General features: G+C 39.3%; 1 protein-coding gene across 1 annotated transcript in view; it reads left to right on the top strand.

Annotated features, from left to right (window-relative positions):
* LOC119661130 (sialin) overlaps positions 1-21656 on the top strand; it is an 82529-nt gene that overhangs the window by 49933 nt on the left and 10940 nt on the right. Inside the window, exons 3-6 of the mRNA XM_038070329.1 lie at positions 6135-6548; positions 7919-8002; positions 12042-12128; positions 17675-17958. Of these exons, the coding sequence (XP_037926257.1) occupies positions 6135-6548; positions 7919-8002; positions 12042-12128; positions 17675-17958 (869 nt within the window). The remainder of the gene's footprint in view (positions 1-6134; positions 6549-7918; positions 8003-12041; positions 12129-17674; positions 17959-21656) is intronic.

The following is a 21656-nucleotide window of genomic DNA, read 5'->3' as shown; positions in this document are numbered from 1 at the left end:
GTGGTTACTTGAGCTATTAAAAAGCATCACGAGATCTTGGCAATGGTCACGAGTCAGACAAGAATTTATTCGGTCCGATTACGAGTATATCAAAATAAAAGAAAAAAATTTAAAAGAGTTCAATGGAAGCTTATTAAATATGTAAAATGTGAGACCGAAAAATATCTTGACCTTGCACAATATGGGACGACTTTGTCTTCTAGGTTAGGTTTTGGATGCTTGTGTTTTTTGGGTACTTTCTTGACAATGACATTTGTTTTATTCCTAGGAATTGTTTACCAATAAATGTTATGTATAAATAATGCAGATAACATTGCTAGTCAGTTCAAAACATTGACAAATTCAATGCGGTAGCGACGAATCTATTCTGAGAAAGGTACTGTTTAGACAACATAGAACTGTCAATATTGACAAGCCAGAATGCCCTTACGGGGATCTGTAGAAGGTACTATTATGATCTGCCAATTCACCCAGACCTAATTTCTCTCTCATTCCGATCTCTTTTGAATAATATGTTTGAAGACCGGCCAATCTTCAAAATATTCCAGGTCCTCCAGGTCCTCAATGATAATAGTCTAGACCTGCCTTAGTAAGGAACTCCAAGTACCTCGGTTTTGCGTCGATGTCTACTATTTCAATATCCCTAACAGCTGCCTGGCGTCCTGGTTGATATCACCTTCCATCTGGTTCAGGGTTTGCCAGGTCGCCTTTTTCTGACATATATATTGCTCTTATAAACTGTCTGGGTTGGATCATCCACTCCTATGTTGATTAAGCCGCCTGTCCGCTGTTAAGCCGCTCACCTCCCCAAAATATTTCATAGTTGATTTCATGGTGACCGTATGTTCTCCGAGTTCCATTATGATCGTGTGTCTCTTTCCACGGCTCGTGATCAGGAGGACGCTTCAATTTTTGAGCTGCCAGAATTAAATCGGCTCTTTCAGGCCAGGATTTCATTATCTTTTTTTTGCGTTAACTTTCACTTCAGCACACCTAGTTCTGTGTTGACAACAGGGCCCATTTTTATGCAAACCACCTCTTGGGTAGGAGACGTATACAATGGAGCAAGTATACAGCTGCTCCGCTAAGATTTTTTTCCGCCAAATCATCACTGCCAGTTTTAAAGTTCCTTTAGGGATAGTCTTTAATACCCGTATGTCACCTGTGGTAGAATTGTCAACTTTTGTTCATGGTGGAATCCTATTGCGTAAAACATTGCATAATTTTAGCGGTTGTCTCCATGACAGTGGCTCTGAGATTTCCAAACATGTTGCTCTCAAATTCCTTGGCAATATAGTCGATTAAATTTCGAAAAACGACCCCCTCTTTTTCTTCAGCCTTTGTCCCATTTACAGGTGGGGTCGGCTCATCGTGATCGGTTTCGCCATTTGGCTCTATCGAATGCCTGATCTGGGTGCAATCTCGAGGCTTTTAAATCCCCATCCAGTGTATCATGCCACCGTTATGTCGGCCTGCCTTTTGGTCGTTTACCATCGACTTCGATGTTCAGACCAATCTTGGCAAGTGAATTCTCTTTAGCACAAATTGGGAGACCATACCATCGAAGATGCCTTTCTTACAATTTTTCCACGATCGGGGCAACCCCATAACATCTTCGCCTTCACAACCGCAAGATGGCGGTCATTCTCTTTTATAGTCGACCAACACTCAGAACCATAGAGGGCGACAGTACGGACGACATTGCGATATATGTATCTTCGGAGCGAAGTATCTCAAAAAGTTTTCCATGTCATTATACTGACCCAATCTTTGCAATGACTTCATCAAGTTTGGTATTTTAGGATCCGAAGAGACGTCGACACCGAATTTTAACAATCTTATGAGGTAGAGACTTCAGATACAACCCTCTTCCCCGTCTCTGGACTTGGATTCTACGGGGGAATTTATATTTCGAACATAATTCCAGGTTGACGTCCAGCAGACCATAAATCATCATCATCTAAAGCCGATATTTCGAAGGACCACAAAGCACCAGAGATCTTTAACTATTGGCTATTTCAACCCACAATCCGGAGATTCGCCCATGGAGATTATAAAGGCGTATAGACGTTTCAGATGCTACGAATTCAGAGAACCGCGGTATATGACAATCACATTTGTGATGAACCACTTTATCAGTTCTACGAAGGTGAACTTTGAAGAAGTGTTTAGATCACTTGTGGCACAAAAGTTACCCAGACGGGATCTGGGATAAGGATCGGCCAGACCAATATACAAACGTTGAGTTTGATTAGCAGTTTTCAACTACTTAATCCCTGACCTGATTTTAGGCCAGTAGTAGAACCACAATCGTAAACGTTTCAAGGTTTTTTTCAACCCTGTTTCCCCCCTGTTTCGAAATGGGGTAGTTGGAGGTGGATCCATCTTATAACCCAAATTGAGGATCTGCAATTCCTGCGGTTCCTACCAGATACTTAATAATTTCAATCCTCTCCCGTTGATGTTAGAACTTCTCTATCATATATGGTGGGCTTTTAATATCACATTCTTTTATTATTCCCATATCTTTACATTCGGCGTATTGGTTAGCCTTGATGAATGCTCCACTAGGAACTTCGTCTACGTCATAAGGGAAATAAGTAGATCACCATGGAGTCTCTTTATCTTATCCTTTTTCGGCCAGTTTGACTGTTACCATCACATAGGTCATTAACCAAGATGGTTTTGAGGTCTTTTGAAACCATCATGCAGGAGCGGGGGTCAATAATTTCCATTGGCATGCAATAAATCAGCATGTCTGAAGTTTAATCCATAATTTGTTCACCTGAAATCTATGGTTCTTGGATGAGGTATATACATGTCTTGCAGTTATTGGTCCGACGAGATATGACACTTCATGTGCGATTCAGATGAAGATGTCGTAGGCTGCACGTTTTAGAAGCCCCAGAGCCGTCAAAGAGCCGGTAGCCCGCTTGCTCTCGAACCTTCTTAAGATCTGGTCAGGAACGCCGATAGTGAGGAAAGTTGTCGCCTGTCTGTCTGCTCCTTCCCCTGCTTTGCTGGAAAACAGCATTCAGGAGGAGCTGTTGAGGTAATTCTGGACACCAAGTTGTTTTAAGATCCCCGCAGCATTTCGCTCCTCTTCTGGAAGCCAGAGAAAGCACCTTTTAAACCATGACAGTTCGGGAACCCTCTTCAGGGTCAATGGGGCCTCCTCTTATATATCGTTGAAGGAGCAGCAGTACTGTCTGGGCCACTAAAATTTTACGGTGTACACCTACCGACTCAAACCGAATCTTAATACCTTGCGAGGATGCAGCCCTTACAACTAGGAAGAGTTTCTTCCTGTGTTCGCACAACTGGGTATCGTAATCGGATGGATTGTTGTCGTCATACAAGGTCCATTCATCGACTTCGATAGCTGTGGCTGCACGTGAAAACATGACTATTACTTGCCCCTTTGCGCCCAGTTGAGTCGACGAGTTGGCTTGTCAGAAGACCGCTGTCGCCCCTTTCCCTTCCAGATTGGCACTATCCGGTTGTTGTGTTTTGCCCGAAGGCGGTTTGCTCGGAGACGGTTTACCCAAAGGAATTTTGCTGTAGGGGTTTTCACCGAAAGCGGCTCACCCGGAGGCGGCTTGCGTAAAGGTTGGTCGCTGTTTGTGGCCCGAATGCAGGTGTTAACTCGTAGGCAAGAGTTCAGCTTCAGGCGGTGCGCTGACTGGAGTCCGGATCAAGAGTACTGACAGAAGGGGACTGCTTAGGCTCGTCCATTAATGACTGGGTGCCAGTGCCATGTTCTCCCTCGAAGAACTCTGAGTTGCCCCTTCGCTCAGAGTTGAATCGTCATGATCGAAGTTTATTTTATGATTTTATTTTGTTTTGTGTTTTGGGTTTGGGCCATTGCCTTTGTTTTACTAGGGAAAATAAGTTTATTTCGGCGGAGCCCCTTTTTGTTGAGACGAGGCTAGTTGAAGTGTGGTCACCGGGTACCCACAGTTCATTGCTATATATTAACCTCACGGATCATTCAGCCTTGGGCACGGTAGTCACATCTTAGCTTCGGGTGGTTCTGTGACTAAGGAAACATGTAAAATTGCAATTAATGCACCAATTACAATCCAGAAGTGTTCGACCAAGCATTGATGCATCCACTAAAATTGTCAGTTTAGTGTAGTTTTTGGTATGGTGGCATGATCGGTCCTTATTTTTTTCGAAATGGGGAAGGTGATAGAGTAACCATCACAGGCGTTCAGTGATGTTACCCAACTTTCTGTGGTCAAGTTCAACAACGTCGATATATCCAAATTGTGGCTCCAACGCATGTCGAAAACGTTTGAAGTTATGAAAGCACAAACTGGCGGTTATGTCATCCCGCGGCGAACATTCGTGAATTTACCGCCGTGATCATGCAACTTGACAGCTCTCGATTATATTCTTTGAAGTTGCGTCAAGTCCCTGGTCTAAGCTTTGCTAGCATAGTCAACCATTTTGGATGAGCTAGAGGCCCAATATTCGAGGCTCTATTGCCGGGATACACCGTACAAATTCGATTGAATTATCAAAAATTGTTCTGGTCAGAGGTACCCATTTGTCTGGTTTGCTACTCCATACATAACAACATAAATGTAGCTTCACACCATTGTTCCACAAGTGGTTTTCTTTGTGATCGACGTATCAACGATGGTCTCAAATCTAAAATTTATCGCAATTTCGCCCGTCCTGTCGCTTTTATGGTTTTGAGTGTTGGTCGACTATAAAAGACAATGAACGGCGTCATGCTGTAATGGAGAAGAAGATGTTGCATTGGACTAGTGGCGTGACACATTTTGATCACATCCGAAATGAGGGTATTCGCGATCGATATGGGGTTGCACCGATCGTAAAAAAATTGCGAGAGAGACGTCTTCGATAGTATGTTCACACCAACGAAAATTCACTTGCCAAGATTGGTCTGAACATCGAAGTCGAAGGTGAGCGACCAAAAGGCTGACCGAAACAACGGTGGCTTGATACGCTGGATGGGGATTTGAAAGCCTCGCGATTGCATCTAGATCAGGCATTCGACCCCGCTTGTGAACAGGACAAAGGCTGAAGAAAAAGAAGAAGGTTCATCGGTTTTTTATAGATAACCGTTTCCCGAAGTGTATTAAGGGGAGAAATAAAAAGTTTCAATAATAAAAACAGAATATCATCAGTTTCTTGTTAGTCATCTGAAGAAAATCAAATTACCATATCTGAAGCCATCAGCTTCCGGTATTTCACTGGCACACCAATGCACCCGAGACCGTATGTGCGGTTTTAAAAATCGTAAAATTGTATTTTTCTTACATTTCCCTTTGAGTTGGTAAATGGTGGCTGATCTAAAAATAGATTCATCATATTTTCTGAAACCTGGAATATGAGTCTCATATAAAACGTTTAGTTTTGTCATTCTACAAATGTAATCAAATAAAGATACATTTTAAGAAATTTAGTATATTTATGTGGGAATAGCTGCGACAAAAAAGTAGTACCATTTATAAATCTTAATAAAGACATTATACTAGGGAAAATAAATTCTAAGGGAACAATTATGTGCATTCCACATTATTCTGTAATTCTAACAAGGAATAGGGCCTGCATAATTTTATTATTATAAACAACACAGAAAATATAAGTTTATCATTAAATTACCTTCATGGCTTTGTGCTTAATAAACGGGTTGTTTTATTCAAGCCGAATAATTGATAAATGATGATGACGAATTTTATGATACAGCCAATTATGGTTTAGATATTTCAATGTTTATTACGAAGGTTATTGGACGAGAGCCCTGACATTGACTGGGTGTTGGGTGTGTCTGAAACGTGTATCCTTGTTGCATTTAATCATATGAGTATTAATTCAATTTATCATGGATACGTAGTATGTCATTCATAGCTCCTGGGATACAATTAGTTGATTGTTTTCTATTTATAATTCAATTATTCATTGGCAAGACAGTATCATAAATTGTTATAGTAAAATAGTTATGTTGTATGAACAAGTAGTAAATTTGTATATGTTTACAAACATTTAATAACATTTAAATTAGAAATATTAATTTTAGTTTTTAGTTTAAATTAAAACCATTTATTTTAATTAAATAATAAAAAAATTACTAAAATCAACTTCTCTTAATTTTCTTCCAGATTTCCTAACATGTCGGCAAGTCCTGAATCTCATGGTTATCACGGGCTTCATGTTAAACTACGCCCTCCGTGTAAATCTCACAATAGCAATTGTAGCAATGGTTAAAACAAATGTTACAAAATTAGGATTAACAAATGGAAATAGTACAATACCACCACCAAATACATCAGACGAGGTATCTGGGAGATTTGTGTGGGATGAGTATCAACAGAACTTCATTCTGGGCAGCTTCTTCTGGGGTTACATTTTAACTGAACTGCCAGGAGGAAGGTTGGCTGAGTTAATTGGAGGACGTCGTGTCTTTGGACATTCTATGCTTTGGGCTAGTATTTTGACCCTGTTGACGCCATTTGCTGCTATGATGAATTATGTTGCATTGATTATGGTTCGAGTGCTTTTGGGATTCATGTTGGGTGAGTAGATTTTTCTTTATTTTACTTTTTTACGTTACTGTTGTTTTGAAATAGATAATGAAATAGTAACAATACATATAAAGACATAGTTCATTTAAGAGTATATCCTGAGAGTATTCATCCTTTTCTTGTTGATCCTTTAAACAATTATTCATTACATTCAGTGAAAATCATCTTATATTTACAATTTTAGTTTTATTTTACATATTTTACGTATTCAAAGAATTAGCACTTTGCTAATTCTTTGAATTAGTACTATTTTATGCAGCAAAATGCTAATTCTCTTACTTTTTAAAATTCTTCGAAATATAATATGACGAAATATAAAAAACTGATAAAATATTGAGAATGAATATAATGAAAATAACATAGTAATAGAATCCTTGAAATAATTTCACTGCTAATTATTGGTTTATATAATTATTATTATATATTTTCACTGATATTTGGTATTATCCTTCGATTCTTTTGAGATAGAAATTTCTCGAAAGAATTTAATTTTAAAATAAGATGTGATTTCAAATTAACAAATATAACAAATATACCAATTAATTAATTCTTATAATATAAATTAACAACACAAACGCTCTTAATTATATATACTTTCTCCATTTCGATCTTCATCACTGGTTTATTGAAACCGATGCTGCTTAAATTTATTCGGTTAATAGCTGGATTGAACCAACTTCGTCAAGACTTAATTTATGTGCGTCTTCAGAGCAAAGGGTTATTGTCCATCGAGAAGTTTCATGGAGCTATCCCGAGTATAATTCTAGTCGACATTGTATTAAATGAAAGAGTTTCTTGTTTGCGTGCAGATTGCATAGACCTTCCTCAACTAGAACTTTGTAGAAAATGTTATATAATTTCAATTTAGACCACGTCCCTAATCAATTCTTATCGAAACGATTGTGAATGGGTTTTTTATTAGAAGTAGAGGATGCAAGTGAAATCGGAAGAAGACCAGTTTTAGTGAGATTATGGATAATTTGTTTATGAAAATTTGTCGAATAAAATAGATATATTGTCCTTGATAAGTGATAGGTGTAGTCTTTGCGAAGTTATTTCCAGTTATACGGGTATATTGCAGTATTATTCAAAGTAGTTGAAAGTCGGACAACATTGGAGCAAATGACAATTTATAATTAAAAGAAATATGGATCGGAAGTTGGTGTCCTTATGAAGCGAATAAAATATATTTATTTAGTAGACAATTTACATTGAACTTTAGCTAGTTATGTTAGCTTTGTTGTTGTTTAGCCAGCTAAGACCATTTCGTTACTTTTATGTCTTTATTCTCAATAATATGCTAATTTTCTAAATACGTAATAAATGAAATATAATAAAATTTACTTTCCTAACCTTTATAGGAGCTTCATGGCCTGCAATTCACCCAATGACAGCTGTCTGGATTCCTCCAATGGAAAGATCGAAATTTATTGCAAACATGATGGGTAAGTAAACAAACCTTTGAATGAGATATCTCCAAATAATTTGATAAATTTTTGAATAGGATTTCAAAGAATCAAAGAAGAAGAATAATCTCTTCAGGTTTAAGAGGGGAGGGGGGCAAATGGGGGAGATGCTTCCCTTGCTTACTCGGTCTAAAAGTGTGAACTATACGCTACCACTTATGCCCTTTAATTAACATATCAACCAGTAACTGAGGGAATAAAGATGTGCGAAAACATCAACTTGAAATTATTGCTGAGGTATCTGCCTTTCGACAACACAGCGAAGGCGGATCTAGCATAACATCAGAAACGAAGCTGCCAAGACTGATCGATGCTCTTGATGTTCTACCCGTTAATACAGATAAGAAGTGTGCCATGATCTGTCTGACCATGAACTTTGGTTTTGTTAGTATTTTTCTTCAGTGCAACTCTGCTTGTCTCTCTCTTTAAATTCAGAGTCATTTGCTCATCGTTCTGAAAATAACCATTACTTTCTCCGGAACCTCTTGCGTAGAGCATTGCCGATACAATTTCGGTTGACGATGATGAGAATCCTCTTGAAATCGATGAAGAGGCACTTGCTCTTCAGCGGAGAGGTTTGTTACTATGGTCAATGCAGGAGGATCTGGAACAAAAATCGCCTGCTCTGGCGACCGAGCCTTCGAGATCCTCTTTAACGTTAACGTTTTAAAATAATTTTAGCCGAGCTAGACACCAATCCATTTGTCACACTCAATATGAGCATCCTTCTTCGGAATCCTGGCAATCTTCCATTTTAGATTCGCATACTACGCTACCTAGTATTTCCTCCACTTGAGATGGAATTTCACAAGAGGTTATTCGGTCGAGAACTGTTGTTAAGTTTTTCATCTACCTCCTAAACTATTTGTCGTTATGGATGACAATATGACCGGTAACGTTGCTCATAGGACCATCGAAAAACGTGTGACCACCTAACTCTTTCAAGAAGAACTTAATTTCTTCACCACCAAAGCTACGGAAGGCAAATATACGTCCAGCTCAACGAGTGCGTGGTATCTCCAGTTACCAAAGAGAAACTGCGGGAAATGCATGATAGGGTTGGAGACAATAAATCACCAGCTTTGGATGGCGTCCTTATCAGAGGCTTGAAGATATCAGTTAAGATTAGGCCCGACTTTTCGTCAACACTTTCGAGACCTTCCGAAAAGAAGGAATATTCTTTACTCGGCGGAAAATGTTGGTTGGATATTACGGGAGAGATGAGGCCCCACAGAGTGTATTGTCACAGATCTCCGTACTTGGGTTGTATGCTGCGGAAAATTATGTATATTGGAGTACATGTGCTTCCTGGCTCAGAAGACGGTACGATTGTCGGCTTTGTTTTACAACAAAGCACTTAGAGAATGTGGAGGCCTATGCGGCAGAGACAGTGAGAAGGATAAAGTCCTTTCGGGAACGAACCGGGTTGATTCAGGCGGATAAATGAATGAAGGCGTTCTTAATAACGAACTGCAGAAAGAAGAACGCGATTTCAGTGGAGGTCGATGGATATACCTCCTCTCTAAGAGGTTTATCAAATATCTGGGGGTGATAGTGGACGCTAAACTGATCTTTAGGGAGCACTAGAGTACGTGCATCTAGTACTCCTGTGACAATTGCAAGAATGTTGCTTAATGTCGATGGGCTGAAACATTGTCGAAGATTGCTTTCAACCGCAAGGGGTCCGGTCCATTCTACTTTACGCTTCGACTATTTGGGCGAGGTGCTTGTAAGTTTTCAGAGACGGAAGGAGATAAAATTTAGAACCACATCATATGAGTCAATACTGATGATGGCTGGCATAATCTCAGCCACATTTTGGCGAAGGAAACGAGTATACTATACCATGCCAGATATATGGAGGGGCACATAAAACGCACAAGGTTGGAGTCACATTACTTCTGGCAGCATAGATGGGTCGAGCCGACGAAAGATGGCGGATACAGATACTCACTCTGCACATTTGGTTGAGGCTTAAGTGGAAACATGGATAGACTTACTACGACATTACTCAGCTTCTCACGTGATGCGGTGGTTGCTGCAGATTGTACCTTTACCGCTTTAAGCAGCACAAAAAATGTGATATTTCACTGCTCAGGGTTGGCGATGGATAGAAGGAACCTGAACCAATCACTGGAAGCCAGCGTGAGCCCAGAAACTATATCTCCGCTGATGCTGCGATCGAAGAAGAACTGACTTACGGGTTCCTTTTCAATAAGGAGGAGGAAAGCTGAAAGGACGAGAAATACGAGTGCCTGAAGGCAAACGGACTCTGCAAAGTAGGGGGGGATAGAGAGACAGGGAATGGCTTTTAGTGGGTGCGAATCTCACACGCGTCCGCTCTAGGGGATTTTTGCAAGCACAAAATGTCCGACACTGAATGGTTATAACTCAAGAGACTTAGGATTAATTTTCAAAAAGCCGGGTTTAATTCTTTGTCTCGAGTATGTAGTTTCTACATTGACAATAGTGTCCCATCAAAGATGGGAAATTGGCATGAAAGTTTACGGACTAAGGAAACCTATATCATTATAATTAGAAAAAAAACTAGGTAAAAACAAACGTAAATATGGCGAAGACTTGTTGAAGAGTCCTTAGGAGGCTGTACGCTTTGAAGTCTATGAAGTATGAGTTGCCATTTATACGAGGTATCACCGACGCAATTAAGTGTGCGGCATGGAGACTACATTCTGGTCAAATGTTACAAAGGAGCTTTGTAGTCTTTTTTAAACTATCTTAGGGTGAGCGAAAAGAGGCCATCAGTGGTAGATAATCATCAACGAGAGACCGACGGCGTAGGCCAAGACGCCAGACAGCTTTTAAGGATATCGAATTGGTGAACATCGGCGCAAAACCGGGATATCTGGAGCTCCTTATTAAGGCCGGCCTTCACCGGATACCAGTTATTGCGCCGTTGTTGGTGATGATAATACGGCCTGTTCTACTGTTAGGGAAGTTCATCGATACATTCGAACATAAAGTTGTACATCGATTACTTGGACCCGTAAAAGATGGAGCTGACGGGGGAATTAGATACAACCATGAGTTGTACCAGTTCTACGACAACTTAGCAGCATCGGACTTGGCAAAACTAACAACATTACTGTAGGCCGGGCAGGTAGAACAGATTACAGATTACAAACCTAACAAAGGCTCACCCGAAGGACGCCGCCCAGTGGGAAAGCCACGAAAGTGATGGGAGGACTCAGTGGATGAGGCTAGCAAAAGACTGCTGAACTTATCCAACTGAAGAAAGCGATGGAAGGATCGAGATGGGTGGAGGAAGTCTATCCTGGAGATCAAGGACTGATTTAACCTGTTATGCCATTGAAGAAGAAGATGCCAAATTTTAAGAGGAATTTTGCTGTGGATTTTCCAATCAAGGTAGAGTGGAAGACCGGTGACTTGTTGCAAGGTTATGATACATTACTCTTCACCGGCGGACCAAAGGGGTGTACGTAGTCTATGGAGGAGATTTCTTAGATCCACACTGTGTAGCCGGACCGTACGATCTTCCACGATTCGCTGGTGTACTCTAAGCAGGGGTAATGACAATACGGGTGGCGTGTCGATGGGGCCATCAAGGGAATTTCTAGTAACAGTGTAGAGGAGTTGCTTTCCTAAATGCTAGCCGCTGGCTCTGAAGGCTTGAGCCGGCTGGATTCTGTTTCTTTGCTCTCCCTACAGCAGTCGTTGTTTTTCGAGTCTGGGCAACTGTGGTTCTTTAAAGTGGAGTTATTTTGATATCAATTATAAACATGTTGATAAGCAATTATCGCCGTAATTTGGGAAGGGGCCCCTCCCACTTCTATTGGACCACACTGGTGTAGGTGCAATAGGTTGGCCAATTTGGGAGCCCGATTTCAAGTGCCAGACGGTAATCAACCAATCTAGGACTTCGGTCATCTTTCTTAGCTTCATTTAAGAAATATTAACAGTTTCAATATCAATCATATATTTCTCCCTCAATTTCAGCAGAGATAAATCATATCAAAATAATCCTTTTTTTTTATTTCAGCATCATCACTTGGAGCTGCAATTACTATGCCAGTTTGTGGTTTTCTAATTTCTTCTCTTGGCTGGGCCAGTGTGTTCTATGTCACAGGTAAGAGGTTTTATGTCATTCACCATTTAATCCACCTAAAACCCTTATCCATGAAAAGAATTATACAAGATAATCATAGATACAACTGAAAACTAAAAATCAGAATATAGCACTGTGAATTGTTAGGGATTTAGATTTCAATTTAAAGCTATTAGATCCCATTGTGTAGTTATAAAATTTAATATTAATTTCCCGTCGTTATATTTCTGAGGTAAACAATGATAATAGGTGATGAGTCAATTATGAGTGTACAATGTAATTTGATGATAGGAGTTTAAAGCGGATTAATTGCAATCTTATATAATATTTGATATCAGATACCGACTGACCGGATTGATTTCTTTTTAGTGACTAAACATGTTGTTATTGCAAAATGATATGCTAATAATATTTATTATTCGCTCTGATGATCTTTGTCACAGTTTTTCAACCTAAATTTTCGATTTTCATTGTGGCGAATTGTAATTATATGGCGTGCAGGTAATTTAGTAAAAAGGTATTAGATTTTAATCTAATTTTTCGAGATGCTTTTTCACAACCAATTTTACTACGTTTTAAGCAAATATTTTCTATGAAACGAAAAATTAAAGGGGAAAAATTGCGTAGTAGTATTATGCTGGTTAGGTTGATTTTTTTTTGTGTTTGGCTTCTGTTCCATGTATTTCAAAGGAATTTAATTGAGCAAAATATATAATTATAAATAATCATTCTAGGACCCATTCTATTATGTACATATATTCTTGCTACACAGACCTGTAGGGAAAAGCTTGTTATTAAGTCTGAACTACTTTTTATGGTATACTTTCTGCGAACTCTAGTAATTTCCAACTGACAAAAAACGCTCAACTATTCCTTACCTGCTTCGAATTCATTTAGATTCAAATATCTGAGGTCTATGAACGTTATTCCCCTGTTTAGGTATAGTTGCTATTTGGCGCGCAAATATTTATTCATTGAGTAGTTGGTACTTGATTCATGATGACTGTCTTTAAAAACCGGTTATTGTATCTATTACGGGTATCAACGCTTTGAAAGTTGTAAACATCTTATGGTATGAAGGATAGCAAATATAGTATGTCTATGAATGCATGAGTTTCAGATAGATATCTATAGTTTTCAAATTCAAGGTGTTTTCTATCCGCAAAAATATGTACGTTGTAAATAAGAAATTAGCAAATAATATGGTCACGCGACTTGAGACCGGGGATTTCTTCGTCATGTGAGTGCCAATCTTTTATATGAGTAGTTCCAGTCGTAAAAAAAACTTTTGGAAGATTAGATTGAGAATGATTGAAAAGACTGAAGAATAATTATGAGAAGTAGAATACTCTAGAGGAATAGCAACTGGTGGAAGATGTTTTGATTTCAGCTTTAGCTAGTTGTGTTGAAAATTCCACAATACCATCAATCATACTGATTTTCCTGATATTGTTGAAAAAAAAAAATTAAGGGGGCTCAAAAGTTGAAAATTTTAAGATATCATACTACATAGCTGCTATGTAGTATTATTGACAACCTTTGATCCTCTACATGAAGCAATTGTTTAAGTATATCTAGCTTTGTTAAATTAAAATCTACAGTAATATCGTCCACCTTGTCATCCACTACGGTTCTGAGTATTAACTGACTATAAATGAAAATGAACGGTGCCTTGCGATAATGGAGACGAAGATGTTGCGTTGGACTAGTGGGGTGGCACGCCTTGATCACATCCGTAATGAGGATATCCGCGATCGATATGGGGTTGCACCGATCGTGGAAAAATTACGAGAGAGGCGTCCTCGATGATATGGTCATGTAATTCATGCAGTAAGCGATGAAAGGATCGACCAAATCATAGTTGGCTTGATACGCTGTATGGTGGTTTGAAAGCCTCGCGATTGCATCCAAATCAACCCTTTATGTGGTTGCCCTTCACCCCTTAACTTTTTATTAAATTTCGTTTCTTTGGAGGCGGCCGGCGGTCGGTCTATTTTTAGGATGACTCGACGCAGCTCCTGCGCCGGCCTGGTGGCTGTCATCTTACTATCGACAGGTAGGCGAGCTGCTCAGGCGGGTTTGTTTCGGGTTGCTCAGTCGTGATGAATTTTGTTGCGCTACTTCGGTGTTGAGCTCCCGTGAATCTTCTTTAAACGGTCTCACATTGCAGCGCCTCTACCCTCCGGCCATTGATGAAGATAGGGAGAGTGCGACGATCCGTCTGACTCAGAACCTTGATTTTGTTGGTGTATATCTTCAGTTTAACTCGATTTGCCTCTCTTTCCGAATCCAGAGCCATTTTACTAAGGTCTATGACCCGGTAAGAAAGCAAGCAGATGTTATCAACGTAGTCAAGGTGTTTAAGGAAAGATATCATTGTCCCTTGAACTCATCCACGTCCTCCGGGCCATAAAGCATGAAGACCGCCATGGAAGGAGAAATAATATCGGTGACAGATGCCATCCTGGCAAACTCCGCTTTGAACCTTAAAATCTTCCTAGATTTTATCTCGATGTAGCACGTAACATTTTGCGATATCGTATGTCGCTCTGATAACAGCTATTAGTTTCTCCGGAATTCCCCTCCTGCATAGAGCACTCCAGATTCACTCTCCGGTTACACTATCAAAAGCTTTCTCGAAATCAATCAAGGGCAGGTACAGCGAAAGTCTTTAGCCATTTTCTTTGCAACGACGGAGAGCATGCAAGTAACCCTCCAATTGTCATCCTGAAACCGGGTCCCTTTCCTTGGGATCTTCACGATAATCCCCTTCTTCCACTCCCTGGGAAAAGTCTCGAACTCGCAAGATTTCCGTACGAGTGGAAGCAGCAGATATGCTGTTGATGCGGCGATGGATAACTCTGCCGGGAGATCTTGAAGTCCAGCGGCTTTGCTCCGTTTGATTGCATTGGTGGTTGAGACTAATTTTCTTTTGCTTGGAGGAACAGTTTGCATATTCCGGTGACTAACCATTTCATCCACAAGAGAAGGAACTTCGCTGGATATGATACAGTTAAGTGTTTTTTCCATCTCTTCAGTTGTTCACCATTGTTGTTAAGAAGTCGATCGTTGACGTTTTTCACAGGACCATCGAAAGATTTGCGATCACATGCAAGGTCTTTCGTGAAGCGGTATATACTTCTTAAATCATTGCGATTTGCGGTATCTTCCGCTTTCTTGACCAGCGCAATAGCAAATTCCCTCTTGTCACGGCGTAGGTACTGTGTAGGTCAGTTGAAATCCAACTGATTTTATGGTAGGCCCTGTCTGTGTTCGAACAATGTGCCACCAATGACGACGCGTGTGAAGTTGCAGAATTCCACAAACCTCCCACTATTGCCGTTGCGATCACCAAGACCGTGTTTCCTCATCATGTATCCGAGCAAGGTGCTGTCAGATCAGACCTTGGCGTTCAGATCACCTATCACGGTCATAATGTCACCTTTAAGAAACCTTCCCTGAAATGCGTTTAATTGCTCGTAGAAAGCATCGTTCACTATATTGGAAGTCTCTGTGGGTGCGTAGCATTGTACAATTGTGATGCTCCTTAACATGGACTAAAATCTAGCATTTAGAAGTCTGTCAGAAACCGGCTCCCGGGTTAGGAGAGAGTGCCTTGCTGTAGTCGTCAGAAGCAATCCGACACTGGGTTGGCATTTGCTACCACTTGGCTTTCAAGAGTACAAAATCACATTAACGCAAAAGGGAGAGGAGTACTTTTCAGAGTCCCACCATCTTCCTTCACTTAGGTACTAACCTTTCTGTAAATATCTTTTTCGGCAGGCTTTTCCAACCCTATACTGCTGATATGATGAAAGGCCTTATTGGCTCTCAATAATTGGAACTGGCTCTCAACAAACTGAAGCAATGTCGAAGATATTCTCCAAAACATGGAAGGTTTGAATAAATTAACCAATATGTTCGATCTTGCCTTCTGTATACTGTCTAAGCTCGGAGCTTTCTTATTGCATACTCTATTGTGGATCCCCCGTAGTTAGATTAGTACACGTGGTATATGAAGATGAGCAGTCTCTAAGTTGTTCCATCGCAATTCTATAAGCTCTTCTCCCACCTATTTTATATCACCTTCCGAGCAGAACTCCTTAAAATAATCCGCCTTAGGCTGGATACCCAACTTGATTCATACTCTTTTCAACCCCGATCGGTCAAATCTCTGTGCCGTTCAGATGGCTATTTCAGCTGATCGGAAACTGGTGAGTTTACTTTTTCACCACAAGGTGGGTCTTCTGCTGGGGAATATACATCTCCTAGGCATAGAGGCATCACTTGCTCTAGCTTTAGTGGGTTGATCTAGCAATATTTCTAAGAAAGTTTACTTAAAGATTTTACAGGTCAGCCTTTTACTATTGTTTCTTCCTTCTTTCCATAACTAAAAAATAACTATCTGCTGCAAGGACATACCACACTGACAAACTTCAGCTCAAAAACTGAGCCAGACACCCCTTTTGCAAAAGGGGACTACACAATAATAATAGATTGCGCCGCCTTGTGCTATGTTTGTCTGTCTGTTTTCCGTGTACTAAACGGAAGGTTCGATGGAAGCCCTAGTATTATTAATGAAGCTATAAAGGCCAAAATTGTCTGCTTCGTGTAAATTGATTGTGACCTGTTACATGAGGTGTGAACATCACACTAAAGTAAATAGTGTTATATACAAACTACCCACAGAGTATGAGCAACGTATAAATAGGATTGTCATTCAAGTATTCTTATGTTAGGAATACAGAAAACCTTTCATACATGAATCACCAAGGTTCAGGGTTTCGAGTGAAGGAAACATCATTATCCTGAAGAGAATTATGAAGTTTGATATCTAGTCTTTTTTAAACCCCGCTAAAACCAGCAATACTTAGATTACCAAACAAAAAAAAAATATTTATTTACATACAATTCCTTACCGTTTTTATTATGCTATGGCTGTCATTATGAGCAACTGGATGAACATATAGATGGTTACAGCCGAACAAATCAGTTGAGTGCGGTTAGAGTTGCATTCAAGAAGAGTGTACATCCATCGGTTACGAAAAGGTGAAAATTCCCACGTGATGTAAAAGTCAAAACGTCTGGTGGGGAAGAAGCCATTCTGAGATCGAAGAGGGAGGTATACATTCAAAGGGGTTAGCAGTTCTGCTGATAAGAAGAAATGATGCATTGGAAGGAAAAAAAAATTGAGTGATCCAAAACGACTGGTTTCTTGCAGTAGTAATTTATTGAGAATTTTGATATATAAGGGCACGGCTAGTGATTATTGTACATAAAGGTAAAGCCGGAAATCGACATGCCAATTCGCAGATCGTCTAGAAGTTGATAAATCATTCGAAATCTTTCCGCACTATCTTTATTAATTTTGTAAGTTGCCTAAGAAGATTTGATATGATAATTTCGAAGTTTGTATGCTAATTTCTTTCTGCGTTCTTTACTGGGTTGATCCCGATTACCACTAATTGATGTGGAGTTCCATTCATGACCGCCCTATGCATACACATATGTCCCTTTCATTTTTTTCATAAAAGTTCTAACACTTATTATTTTTTTTTTCATTCAAGGTGGTATTGGTGTAGTTTGGTCACTGGCATGGTTCACTTTCATCTATGAGTCGCCAGCCACCCATCCAAGGATTACAGCCGAAGAACGGCATGAAATTGAAGAGGCAATTGGCACATCGACATCGAAGAAACGTCCAAGCTATGTACCATGGCGTCAACTTTTGACCGCTGGACCAGTTTGGGCTATTGTTATTACCCACGGATGCTCAGTATTTTGTTACTTTACTGTTGTGAATCAGCTACCGACGTACATGAAATATATTCTACACTTTAATATTAAGAAGGTAAGTTTCAATTTCAGAAATCATAGGTAGAATATCTTTAAATAAAAAAAAAACAATAGATATGAGATTTTCTTCATCAATGAGTTGTTTTTCCCATGAAAGGCACCGATGGGGGCAGTTGGTTCCCGAAATATAGTACCGTGAGTTAATATAAAAAGCCTTTAGCCACCAAAGGAAAATTTCCTTCGAATTTCTGGCCTTTGCGGAACCACTGGTTAATCAATATCCTTCAAACTTCAACTATAGAAATTTTTTAATTGCAAAGTGGCATCAATATTTTGCTCTGTAGTTAGATCAGATAGAGGATTTTTTGAAATAATTAAGGCTTGCTCTTTTCTATTCGCTAGTGATATTCATTGGCCTTGCAAATACCGATATTTCGGGAACCACTTGTTCCCTTCATTAGTGCTAACACGTCTGCTCTTCAGTAGGTAACTGTTTAGATTGAGGAGTAAGATTCCCAGAAATTTTAGCTCGATCAAGAACCCAATTCGACAATGATACCCTTCCCAAATTTGGGTGTACGAGTGGGAGAAATATTTTTTTTAAAGAGAAGAGTGTCCTTGAGATTTCATCATAGAGAAAAATATAGGGATCTTTTGGAGGATTGGAGCTTTGGAGGGACCAACATACATCCACACAAGTCATGAAAGTACATCTTACTTGTCCTGCTCAGATATATCTTGGCTTGGAGATTCGCCAGAGGCTTTTGTTGAATGATGAAATATGGGTTTACCATTATATACCTGAAAAAAGGCAAACAAAGATAGAAATAAGACTTGGATTTACACCAATAAAAACCAAAAATTAAAAGTTAGTTGTTTGCCCCAACCACATAAACTTCAAAAAATTGTTAGCTCATAAATACAGGTAGAAGAAGGCTAGAAAAACTTTGATATTTATACCAATGACAGTCTTAGTGTTACCTAATTCACACTTTGACTTTTCGCATTCCCATCAATCAGCTTCGCTCCGAAACTTCCCGTCTCAAGTGCCAATCCATAAATCGTCAATTCCCCGGCCCAGCTGTTCCGCTGTGAACCGATCAGCCGGTCTCGGTCCCGCTAGTTACGTGCAAAATGCATTTTTATTAGATGCATGCAAGGTCAATATTCTCTTTTGACCGGTTATAATATTTGAACATCGAAACATTTGAAATTGGACATTTGTATATAAATATTTAATATAAATGGGTTTCAGAAATTTTTGGGAAAAGTTTTGTTTTACAAACAAATCTTGGCGGTGGTAGATTTTTATAAAATAAAATGATTGATTTTTGAGTTTAAATGGTTGGAAATGGAATGTTGGAGTTCCTTCTTGGGAAATTGGGAGAACTATAATGAAAAAGGTAAGGGAAGTTAAAATGGAAGCACGATTTAGGTTGAACACTGATCTTACTTTTTCGACACAGCAGTGTCTGCTTGACAACTAATGGTATACCCTTTAAAAATCTTTACCGCGACCTGGTTTTCTCAATCTCCCTAATTTCCGAGGGCAAATATCGGCCTACAGGATGCAACTGAAAATGATTTGTGGTCTAGTTGATTGCTTCTAGCAGAAAATTGTGACACTTTGTGGGACAGGCTTGTTCTAGCGGAAAATGAGATAAACCGATTTGAACGTGTTGTTTGCACAGACAATATAGTAAAGTACCTTCTTGATTGTGTAAATGTAGGAAGGAATAGATTTTATAGTTTCAGTAGGTTAGAGACTTCTCACAAGATGGATGGACTCTGTCGGATATGCTTTTGAAGTTGGCTGTCATTTTTGGACTCATCTTTATTTTACGACCTTTTAGGTGGTTTGAGGTACTTTCTCACTTGATGAAGTATCGGTGAGGCTCATTTAAATCTGAACTTAACTCAGTTTCTCCTTTGTAGTGACATTATGAGATAATTGGCATATTTTAGGTCTTTGATTGCGTTGGGTATGTGCGTGGATTTTTGAGTAACCGTGGTTGAATATGAGATTGTGGAGAGAACGAACCTTTGTAGGATACCAACTTTGTACGGTGGGGACAGCTGCCACTGAATTTTGTTTTGGGATCGCCCTTTATTTACGAAATGTTGATGGTTATTGGATGAGTTTGTATTGCCACATAAACCCTTAAGTATATTGTGGTTTACAAGATAAGGACCAAGTGATTCCAATACCTGTCAAATTGGAACTCTGAGTTAGTGTTGTTTATCATTGTATTACTGACCAATTGCTGATATATTGATGAACTCGAAGGTTTGAGTCGAGGCTGAGGGGATTGTGGGAAGCTTATACCTATCAAAGAGGGCAAGAGTGTCAACTTTTTTGATACGGGGGTGATCTGGTTGTCATGGTTGTTACATTATGGGGAAATAGGCGGTCAACAGTCATTGATTTATTAGGAAGACTAAAAACGGATTAATCGATGGAAACCATTCTTTTCGGTATAATAATTGGGATTTCTTATAGGTCGGGCCACGAATAATATAATTCTTGCATTATTAAGGAATTTAACTGTGCAGCCGTTTTGACCTCGATGAAGATGATTTATGGTAGGACTTGCGAGGCTAACGTTAGCCACCTGGTTACACGGATGAGAAACGGAACTCAAAAGGGAGCCTAAGCAGTCGGAAGCTATTGAAACACACTAGGGCGTTTAGAATTGTTTTGAGGGATTTCCTTCCGACGTAAAACGTTCAGCCCTCTTAATGCCGTAAACTAGAGGGCTTAGGTTGCCATCCCGTGATGATATATGTAATTGGTTTTTATTCCTCGGATAGTGGAAAATGTTGTTGCCTGTTTTAGCAGTTTCTAGTGTCAGCACATGGAGGTCCCACTGTTTACCGTTGTGTTTGTTTACTTCCAATATCCCTTTGACTTTCACTTGGAGGGAAGCATCGCTTAGTTTTATTCAGGAGGTATGTATTTGAGAGGGTAGTCTTCTGTTGAAAGTTTTACTAGAGCTTTCATGTTCCCTCTTTTAGGGTAGCTCTAGTAGCCTCTAGTTTCTTCAGTCTCCGCTAAATAATTTTTGCAAATTTGCCGACCTTGTGTTGTTTTGAAGACTATTAGCGATTTCTGGGAGGGAATTTACCTCTCATATTCGACTTATGAATAGAGGAAACGTTTATATTTTAACTGCGAAGTACCTGACATTTGTATTTTATTTTATTAAAAAAAATACGCTTTATCTGCCATTGCTTTTCAGTAATTGCAAAAATAATAGATATTATGCAAAATACCTCATACTGTATCTAATAATTTCCACGTTTTCCAGCTCTTAAATGATCTATTGTTTCCTACATTTAAAAACGATTAAGTCTATTGCGCTTCATTAGTAGAGATCAACTATCTAATACATAGTACTTACCGGAATAATTAGCGATACTGTTGTACATTGGAGAGTTGAAAGTCAATATTGCGATTCAATGTTAATGTTAATTGATTTGTATCACAATTACTTGATCAAGTCGCAGAATTTATGGGAAGCTGCGTTGCTTTTCCTGTTTGTTTTCATGACTACAATATGTTTGAGTAGTTTACGTAATCTTGTTTGTATTTGATGTCTGATCTATTGATTACCGATAAGGTTTGACGGGGGATTTGTTTAGCTTATAGTTAGTAGTTGAAAACGTGCACTTGAAGGGTAGAATTATCGCAATAGATTTCGGGAACAGTCTATTCCGGAGGGGAACTTTAGCCCTAAGAATCCAACTTCTTTA

The sequence above is a fragment of the Hermetia illucens genome, chromosome 1 (assembly GCF_905115235.1).
Source record: "Hermetia illucens chromosome 1, iHerIll2.2.curated.20191125, whole genome shotgun sequence".
In the NCBI taxonomy this organism is placed as follows: domain Eukaryota; kingdom Metazoa; phylum Arthropoda; class Insecta; order Diptera; family Stratiomyidae; genus Hermetia; species Hermetia illucens.
Note: the sequence above shows the minus strand (reverse complement) of the source record. Positions and strands in the feature narration are given on the sequence as shown.